Source organism: Megalops cyprinoides, chromosome 17, assembly GCF_013368585.1.
Source record: "Megalops cyprinoides isolate fMegCyp1 chromosome 17, fMegCyp1.pri, whole genome shotgun sequence".
NCBI lineage: Eukaryota > Metazoa > Chordata > Actinopteri > Elopiformes > Megalopidae > Megalops > Megalops cyprinoides.
This window is the reverse complement of record NC_050599.1, coordinates 22,742,800-22,753,546: the sequence shown is the minus strand read 5'-3', so window position 1 is coordinate 22,753,546 and position 10,747 is coordinate 22,742,800. Positions and strand designations below refer to the sequence as shown.

The following is a 10,747-nucleotide window of genomic DNA, read 5'->3' as shown; positions in this document are numbered from 1 at the left end:
CCTCAGAGTACAAATACGGGGTTTCCCATCCACCACAGGGGCAGCCCGCCACAATTTAAAGAAACAGTGCTTCGTTTGCGAGTGAATGCAGCCGGCCTTTCCAGGTTTCGATCTCTATCAGTAATCGTACTTAATTTGGTTATATCCACTACTAGAGTAAGTATTCTTCCTTTTAGATCTGTTTGTGGAACACACGAAGGGGAATTCTGTCGAAATTTTTAAAGCAGTTTATCAGCAATAACAGCCACACAGTAAAAGTAATGGGCTCCATGGTTGCCATTTTCACCTCATGGGATCATCAACTTTGTTGTGACACCATAATGCGTTTAAAAAGGAAGTGAAACAAAGTTGTAGAAATGTCAATTTATTGACAGAGTGGGGTTTTTTGTTTCCTTTTTGTGGAAGAAAACATGCATTCGCTGTTGTCTGGTTCAATACTATTGTTGCCCCTGCCTTTATAGAAAAATTAATATAAGATGAAATAAAAATGTAAAATAATTCATCGTTTTCATTTTTTAAAATTCATTCAACTCCTTTCTAATGTAATCTATTTTCCTAACTGTTGTTATTTCTCAGTTAGACAAGAACCAAATACTCTGTGTTCTTGGTGGTAATTTGGGAAATTTGGTGTACATGCAAAATGATAAATGTATTGGGAAATTTACACATTTTAGCAATTAGTACGTTTATCTGGCTTAACTGGCATTTCAAGCCCTGGAATATGTATCCACAGAGTCTGAAAATCATGGATTAAAATAAGTAGTGTTTGCAGCTTTTTTGGGCCAAAGAGAACTCACAAAAGCCAAACAGTTACTAATAAGTGAAGGGGGTGAAGGGGAAGAAGAGTTTGGGAGGGGTAAGGGGGGAGTAAGAAAAATAGTGTCATTTGTTAAAGAGCTGGATGGGATATGAAGGTTGGAAAGCAGCCCACTGAGATGTTCTGCCCTCTGTTCAGGACACATGGGCTGTGTCCCAATAGTGCTAAATTGCTTAATTTCCTCCATTCCTGTATACTCTGTGACTCTGTGACCCGGAAATTGATAATTGGAAGCCTCAACAATATAAAAAGGCATGTGACACATCTGTGACATGAGCCGGCATACACGTGCCTCATTTTTATATTGTTGAGATAACATAGTCACTACAGAAATACAAAAAATATGTATACAACATACAAGTGGCCTGGGTACAATAACAAATTACAATAACTTACAATAACATACTAAATTTCCAAAGTTAAATTACACACGGATGTCCCATCTGCCTCACAGTGATAGGTACCTTCCTTTTTTCTCCTTGCATCACTTCCTCGTCTCCTCAATGGGCATCACCAAGGAACTGAGGAAGAGATGCAAGGACACATTTCTAAAGTACTGGGATGCACCCATGGTAACTGTGGCGTTTTAGGGCCAGAGACCTGAATTTGTTCCTCACCTGAAGATACTCCACCAGTTCTTGCAGAGTTCAGCGGAAAACGAAGTCTTGAGGGATTACAAAACAATCTGCACACTTTAAGGAAACGAATAACAATTTCAGGTTTCAAATAATGAAACCTTAAACTGATACACACTGAAAAGGCAAAACATGCCAAAGCAAATAAGTGAAGTGTAGCCCTGACAGTCTAGGCAGCCATTAATCAGCACATGAAATCACAATGGCACAGCCAAGCTAAATAGCAGTTGTTCCTTTGTGAAAGTTCTGATGGCCATGTGCCAATGCGTACATTCAGACAACACGAATGAAATAAAAACCAATCAACATAATTACTGGCAACTCAACTGATGTGGTGTATTTGCATAAGGAGACAAGAAGCCACATGTACTTATTAAATTCATATAAAACACAACACTTGATTCACCTTCACAACAAAAATCCTTTGTAAAATGGACTAGATACCCCCTTCTTAAACCAAACTTCTGTGTTCACTGTTATAGCTTTACTTTGACTTTAGCAGACAGGAAATTAAGTATGGGTCAGTGGGTAGGTAACGGCCTCACTTATTTATGCTGTATATTGTTTACCCAAGTTTTCATTGGTGTTAAAGATATTTTTACACATTGCACAATGTGTATATGGAAATATGTGTGTCATTAAGATACCAGTTATGCTTCAACATCTGTAAATGCATTCGTTTTGGAGTCATGATTGTTTCCCACAATTTCAAGTTCTCACAAGTTCTAGAAAATACAATGAGATGCATTGTTGCAGAACAGAGGGTGGACCTTACATTACTGCCATAGGAGGGCATAAAATAGATTCAGCCCTTATTTTCAATGGGTCAAAATTAAGCAAGGTCCTGCCAATCATGGGACAGAGGAGGATCTTCAATATGATCTGTAGTCTGTTTGAATTTCCCTCTAAAACAATCCCACCCCCTGAATTTGAATTTCATTAACTGAAACACACAAAAGTGATCCCTTTCTTCAACCAGTGCTCCTCTGACTATGTTAATACACCGTCCATAACAATAACCTATTGTCTCCACACACACCCGTTCACTCTCAGATAAAATGTCAGCAATGAGTTTAACAAAAGACATTTGGACACCCATGCACTTTAGTTACAGCACAGTTTTATATGTCAGAGTTTTAATTTTACATGCCAAAAACAGCCAGTTGTTTTTCACAACATGTTTGCAATGGGGAAAACCTAATAACACATTTATGTCTTTTCACTGGAAATGCTTTAAAATTGAAGACCTTAAAATAAGGTCACAAACTGAATAAATTATGTCATATAATATGAATCTTTTACAAACCATGTGTTATAAATAATGATTCTGAGTGATAATGAGTTTTAAGATATCTGCATTAGAATATCTACTTGCTCACAATGGCATTTTATACATTTTAACTGAATATGAAAACATAGGGTGCTGGAGCTTCAGATTCTATGTTATACAAATATTTTACTCTATAATGTCTTTCTTACACTGAATCTGTTTACTAAACTGAGTTGCTGTGTTGCTAGGAAGAATTTTTAGGTCCAGCTGTCAGGGACTGCAAATTTGAGCCACTGCTTGCATAAGAAAGCAAACATCAGATATCATTATAAGCCCAGCAAATCTCTTTTGGTGCCTGCTTGGTTAGTATGTCTTTCACCAGAGCTCGAATGTCAGGTTGCAAAAACCTCACAGGGACAATAGTGACATCAGAAGTAATGTGTATGAGAGTTCAGCTGTTGCAGAACCCCCGTCTTAGGGACCCGTTCCAATTGTCCTTCAGCTTCTCATGATGGCAGCTCTCTAAAGGGAAGTACACTGAATGAATATGAAAACATATCACCATATTAATGCTTTGGTTTTCCCACAAAAGCCAGAATAGAAGATGACCGGGAAATCAAGCATACTGAATGCTGGCAGAAGGCTCTTATTAAAGAACACACAACAAATGCTTTTTGTGACAAGAGGCCTACTGTTTGCCATTCATCAAGTCAAACCTCTGTTTCTCATTCGGAAGATTCTTTATGCATCACATGAGCCAATTCATGTCAAATATTCAAAACATCCAGGGCTATCAGTTTAATGTGAGGTTAACAGAATTCTGCCACCGCATAATTGAAAAGGTCAAGTGTAGATGTCAGCCACACAGGGCTTGTGGTGTGCACACACTCTAGCTACTGCCTTCCTTATTACCACTGACCTCCTTCAGCACCAGAGCACATATCGAAGAAAGAATGTCTGAAAAGGTCATATGCGATCTTGATGTTTATCAGATTATCATTCTCTTTATGAATCATTTCCTGGCCCTTTGCACAGACCTATGCTCATTCCTGAACGTTTTTATGAAAGGATTTTCTTCTTTACGGTTTGTATACACATTCAGGTGGCAAGTGAGTATGTGTGAGCTGAGGGAAATATTTCCCTCCTCTTGTATTGTTCCGAGATTCTTGTGAGTTAGGGACTTCATGTAGCATGCAGGTGTAGTCTGGATGAACTGCAGGAACATGCAGGTTGTCAGGCACTGTCAAGTGACTGTACTAAAAAGATACACTGTCACACACTTATGTAAACTAGCAAGGATCTCCATGTCACTCACTTTGATTGGCATGGCATCAACAGAGGAGCTATGTCTGTCCCTCAAAGCCCCTCCCACCCACAGCGAGCCACCTCAATGTCTGCCAAGGAGACATTGGGACAAGTGGGAAGATACTCAACTAGCAGATAAGCTGCCAACACATTAACAGCGACTTATCCAACAGGCAGTATTGGTCTTACTACAGCAAAAGTAACCTTGTTCAGCAATTTAACATCACATGAAAGCATTTCAAATCAACACTGCTTTCAGTGTACTTGTATTGACATTACAGTATTGGTATTGCATAGGCACAAGTTGCAGTAAGAGTAGAGTAGCAGATGTACTGGTTAGCTGTGTGAAGTTGCATTAGTGAGGTAGAGCTGACATATGCATAACAATATAAAAAGATTTTTTCAGGCATAACATCTGAAGAAATTCTGCACTCTGCACTGGCTTTCATTTATGTGCAGATGACAGTAATGTGTCATTTCTGCTGTATAAGCATTTGTGTATATTACGTGCACCCACCTGCTCTGTTTTTGAGAGTACTCAAAGTACATTGTCTGTTGATATTGTCAATCAGGACACTTGTCTCCTTCTCTTAAGATACAGTGCATGGAAGTTAGATGGGCCTCTGAGGACAACAGAATGCAGTCAGGTTTGTACTGCCCTCTGGAGGTCAATCCTGGATGAAGAGAGAATAAAATAATTCAATAATATGGGCTGTAATAGTGACACTGAATTGCAGAGCAGCACAGTAAATTTAAAACAAATGCAAAATTGTTTACATTTTAGATGGGAAAATTATGTACATTTTATATGGAAATGTTCAAATTTATGTCCACATGAATGTTACCGACGCATTGGTGTGAGCGTGCTGTAAATGTTTTATTTTAATGTTGATTACATCTACAAAGTGAGCAACATGAAGGACACCGCAATGAATCTGTCTTACAATGAGGATGCAACAAAATGAATAAATGATGTATCGGCTAATTTCATAAGAAAATGTGCTATCTTCACTTTGCAATTTCGCATATTTCTGTTTTTCTTCCTCTAGTGGCGATGCTTTGTTGTGAATATGTATTTGTTGAGAATATGGCTATGCTGTTTATACACATATACATACTATTAAATCACACACAGGTTTATCATAGCGATGTTGAAAATAACAGTGTCTTCTGGCATGCGATGTTCCTGAAGACGTGCGTTAAGGTAGGAGTTATTTATCTTGTAAATTAAAAGACCTCCGATTAAAATAACGTAGACACCGACCACGAAGTCACATGATCCTGCACCAGCTGACTGGCTCTGGCGTCGTTTGACCGAAGACTAGAATAGGGACTGTCAGTAGATAGCATATCAAGCTAGCTACTGTATGAGCCACCGAATTTATACTGGGACGTGTTGCACGCCATACTGCGACAAAATAATTTCACAAAAAAGGAAACCGCAGATACCGTTAAAGCAAAAATGTCAGGAAAAGATAGGATCGACATATTCCCTTCTCGAATGTGAGTATCAAGCGTTAACCTTGCTGCCAAAGCTTATTACCAAGCTAGGTAGCAAGCTAGCTGTCTCCGTGCCATCAGTTCAAGCTAAGTAAATTTCTGTACAGCCGTAACGTATAATTTCATTGCTTTTCCCATCCGATTGCTTTTTATATCAGATATTTTCAATTCGAGGTTACAGTGATTCATAATCCGCATGAAAGACACTGTTTTTGCGTTGCACCGCTTATTTTGCTGAGCTGGTTGCTGTCGTGATGAGTCTTTAAATTACCAACGTAGGGATCATGAAATAATCATGAATAAACATGCCCGTATCTAAGAACGCAACCAGTTATGCATAGCTATGTGAAAAGATGCCTAGCTACGAAGAGAAAATAAATAGCGAGGCCAACGTTAAGAGCGCATAATGATGAAATGAATGACTGGCTCTGTTTAATGCAGTGAAGCAATGCAAAACGTGGTACAGGTTCGGTCACGCTTTAGGTTTGGGTCTCACCGAAATGGTACTGACCACCCGACACATCCCAACGTGCGAGCTTGCTGTCTTGACGCATGGTTTGGCTTCTGCAGATGTGCTCGATTTAAAATTGCCTAGTGATGGGTGTAATTCCGCGTATACTCACGAAATAACAATCGATTGTATAGGAGTTTGTGTGAAATACTTGGGTTGATGCAGACGATTAAAAACACCATCGTGGTATGATAATTATTTGCTCGTTTACGAGGCATTTACAATAGGCCAAAGTTCCACCATATCTACTTATATGGCAAAGTATTTCCTGAAGAAGTTCAAGTTGTTGCTAGTATGTTGCTAAAGAGTATAATAGTAGTACCCCCCTGGGAAATGAATTTGGGTCGAATTGTATGACTGCTTATGTCTTGTTTAGGAATACTGTAGTAATTTAATTCATGTCCACTCTGAACCTTAACAGAATCATTACTGGCATAGAAGTGGTTACACCAGAGGCCTAGGTACCTTCTGATGGCTTGCACCTGATACTTGTGTAGTTTGCAGGTGCTTGACTTCACTTAGTAGCCTGTTAATCAGTTGATCAGTCAGCTGTATCAATCAATGTATTTAATCAACATGTGTTTGAATCCAGACCCAGCAAACAAGAATGCACAGGGCCAAAACTGGCCTGCTGTCATTTTCCGATAGGCTACCACAGCATTTCCCAACCCTGCTCCTGAAGGCACACCGTCCTGCATATCTTCTATCTATCCCTGCTCTACCTACCTGACTGAACTCATCAGTGGCACTTTTGATTAGCTGAGCACACCTGATTTAGTCAAGCAGGAAGGATACATAGAAGATATGCAGGACAGTGTGCCTCCAGGAGCAGGGTTGGGAAACACGGGGCTACCATTCATTACCAGCCCCAGTCCTTCTGTTTGCCCATTGGCTTTATATTAAGATGGAATGCTTCATTGTCTTACCCGTCAGTAGCCTTTATATCCTACCCAAACTTTGGTGCAAACTTTGAGTAAGAACAGTACTCAGGTGAATAATGAAAGATCTCAACATTGGTTGCCTAATTAAATAAATAATGTTCTTGTGTTCTTTGCCTGTCAAAACCAAACCATCTCCTTGTAAAATTATCATTAGGCCAAAATCGCATGTGAGCTGACACATTTGAACAAAGCCCTGCTGCAGTAATGCTCTTGAGGGAAGAACATGATAAATTTATCGAACATTTTTAATACTTCTCTCTTTCCTACCAATGTCCCTGTGTTTTGCCGAATGTAGTACATTTGCAGCAGATTTAAAAAAAAAAAAGGAAAAGGATATGAAAAGCCTGTCTCAATTCACACCTGTGGTACTTGGCCTTATAAATGAGCAATTACATTGGCTGAGCACTAAAGGTGTGAAGGCGCACTGTTTCAAATGGGGTTGTGAAATTTTACACACAGACTGCCTCATTAGTTGTAATGCATTAACGTGTGTGTCTTACTTTGAACATGATCCATTCTTGGCCGCAAAGATTGGCATAGCACAGTGTCGCCATTGCATTAGTTGCCAAATATTCCGGTCATGAAGGCTGAGAAGATTGAGAGTATTGAGAAGAAAAGACAGCACTCTCTCTGTAATCCCAGGGCGCAGACCATCATGAAGGCGCGTTTGAAGGGTGCCCAGACCGGCCGAAACCTGCTCAAGAAGAAGGCGGATGCCCTGTCGATGCGTTTTCGCCAGATTCTCCGCAAGATTATTGAGGTAGGGAGTGGTGAGCAGAGGTGACCACTGCATTCAGAGGATATACTGGTCTTACATTCAGGCAGCGAGAATCCAAATATTCCTCAATTTCTGACAAACGAATCACCTTTATCACATATTGACAATTCAGCACTCTCTACACAGTCTAGTTAATACCGAACCAATAAATCTAATAAGATAACTGGAAAAGAAGGCTTTACCAGAATGTGTGAAGGTCTGGTGAGTGTTCACACACAGGTTCAAAACAGTTTATGCCTCTCTGCTGTGTCATCACATTACCTACACACATTCAGAACCTCTTAGGTTTCTGAGCCTGGAAATGTCTTTGTTCCCCTCCAGACCAAGACTTTGATGGGAGAGGTGATGAGGGAGGCGGCTTTCTCCCTGGCAGAGGCCAAGTTTGCAGCTGGAGACTTCAGGTGAGGGGAAGTTGGTGGCGGCATTTAAACTTAAAGCGCTCAGACATTGGATGTCCTTGTGCAGGGTTTACCTGCCTCTCGAAGTGAATTGCTGTTTTTGTGTTCTCAGTACCACAGTGATCCAGAATGTGAACAAAGCACAGGTCAAGGTCCGGGCTAAGAAGGATAACGTAGCAGGTAATGCTGTCAGACATTTTGGATCATTTGTTCACTCTGCTGCCTACCATTGCCTGCAGTATTCAGCAGCTGGGAGCTTTACTGTTGTGTCTTTTCTTCTCAGGTGTCACACTTCCGGTCTTTGAGCACTACCAGGAAGGAGGGGACAGTAAGTATCCACACACCTGTCTCTTCCAGGGATCTGCTTTGGCCTGCAGTCCAGCCTCCAGTAAGGCCTGTTAGTGATAATGCACCCAAAGAGCCCTCAGGGTGGACATAGAGCAAATGGAAAAACAAGATTAGTATCGACCCAAAAAGGCAAAATTTGGGATATTTTCACTCTTATATCCCTCATGAGGGCAGGATACACAATTTGTCACCAAGAGTCCACTTCATATGGGCCTAAAATTCAGTTCTGGAAATCTACGCATCCAAGCACATTCTTCTTTGCATCATTCAATCTGTGGCATTTTCTTCACATTCTTTTAATCATTTCACAGTTGTAACAGTTATCTGCTATTTAATATTATTAAAGCTATTTTCTTAAATTGTACATGATTTGTTCATTTATTCCCCAAAACAGCTTAATCAGTCAACCAGTGATGATGAGCTTAATCGGTCACCAATGACTTACCTCAGTGAATACAGCCAAGCCAGCTGACACTGTGTTAGTGTGGATTTATTTACATGTCATATGAGTGGTGTCCTAAGCTTTTATAGTGATAAACAAATGACACGCTCTTCTCTCGTTCCCTTTCTCCCTACCTTCCCTCTTCTCCCCTGGTGTCTCTCTTCGCCTTTCTCCCCATTCCTAAGGCTATGAGCTGACTGGTCTGGCCAGGGGTGGGGAGCAGCTGGCCAAATTGAAGAGGAACTATGCCAAGGCTGTGGAGCTGCTGGTAGAGCTGGCCTCCCTGCAGGTAAAGAACACACATACTCTGAGTTCTGCTCTGTCCAGAGCTGCTAGGTTATCATACATGCAGACGTATGCAATAGTTTCAACGATGTTTAGCAGCGGAGAAAGGTTTGTGAACTCAGTTTCAGGATGGGGGGGATCAGCACCTTTGACCTGTGATCCTCCAACCTTGTGCTCTTTGCTGACCTCTGACCTGTGTACTTTTCAGACCTCCTTTGTCACTCTGGACGAGGCCATCAAGATCACCAACCGACGTGTGAATGCCATTGAACATGGTTAGCCCTGCCTGTCTGTGTGTTTATCTGTATGTGTTAATAGTTGGGAAAATGTTCAACAGTAATGAGCTAAACATTTAGAGAAGGAAACTGGTTTGGAGAAGCTCTCCAATCACATCTTCAGCTGCTAAATTCCTTTGTGTCTCATCCTGGCAGTGATCATTCCCCGGATAGAGCGCACCCTTTCCTACATCATCACCGAGCTGGACGAAAGGGAGAGAGAGGAATTCTACAGGTGAGCATCCACTCTGCCAGGCCTCTCTCTGTCTGTCCCTCTCAGCTCGTTTAACCACTTGTGACTGTCTTATTATGTCTCGACCCTCTCCCTACGACTCTTTCCCTGTGTCTGATCATGTCTCTGTGACTGTCTTCCAATGTCTGAACCCTCCTTGTGTCTGACTGTGTGCCTGCGACCGTCCCCCTCCACGCGGCCCTATTACTGAGTCCAATCCCTGCCCTATGCCCATCCCCAGGCTGAAGAAGATCCAGGAGAAGAAGAAGCTGATGAGGGAGAAGACGGAGAAGGAGATCGCGGCGCGTATGGCCGCGCTGGGCCCCATCGCAGAGCCCACCAACATGCTGACAGAGGAGACGGACGAGGACCTGCTGTTCGAGTGACCCGCCCGTTCTCCTCTCCGTCCGTCCGTTGCCAAGCCAAATTCAGCTGTCCGTCTTATTTATCCGAAGTCTGCCAGGCTTCCACTTTGTGAAAAGAAAAATTATTGGTTTCTTGTAAATGTTGGTGATGTTTTGTCATTATATTGATCACAGTATTGAAGAATCAGTCAGTTGTGGTTATATATAAATCATTCATGGAAGCATACTGTTGATTACCAGTACTATGCTTCCATTCTTGTGTATGAAGAAATATTAGAGGTTGATGTCAAACACTCAGAAAGGGACCAAACGGGCTTTTTTTTGCAGTTACCTAATATATGTTGAGGAAGACTAATTGGCGTAGATTTTATTGCAAAATTCAGTGTCACCATTGCCCGCTGTTGTCCTGTGCTGTTCAGGACAGTTTTCTGTGTTTGTTCAAAGTGTGACTATTGTGGAAGTTATTTTTGTTCAATAATCTCACTAATTCACATCTCTACCGTGGTCTATTTATTATACTGGGAACTGACTGAGACTGTAGCACTTGGTGTGTGTGTGTGTGGGGGGGGGTGGGTGTAACTCTGATCATCTCTGAATCTAATGAAATTATGAAATTATTAAAGTTTGTGGTGGTTGTTTTTTTTC

The 10,747-nt window shown here is 41.2% G+C and overlaps 1 protein-coding gene across 1 annotated transcript; it reads left to right on the top strand.

The window, feature by feature from the left end:
* Positions 1-5,486: 5,486 nt before the first annotated feature.
* LOC118792272 (V-type proton ATPase subunit D) lies at positions 5,487-10,661 on the top strand. Its single transcript, XM_036550085.1, has 9 exons — positions 5,487-5,530; positions 7,622-7,739; positions 8,079-8,158; positions 8,268-8,335; positions 8,439-8,483; positions 9,131-9,234; positions 9,439-9,505; positions 9,662-9,740; positions 9,979-10,661. The coding sequence occupies exons 1-9, from the start codon at positions 5,490-5,492 to the stop codon at positions 10,121-10,123; spliced, it is 747 nt and encodes a 248-aa protein (XP_036405978.1). The 5' UTR covers positions 5,487-5,489; the 3' UTR covers positions 10,124-10,661.
* Positions 10,662-10,747: the final 86 nt, after the last annotated feature.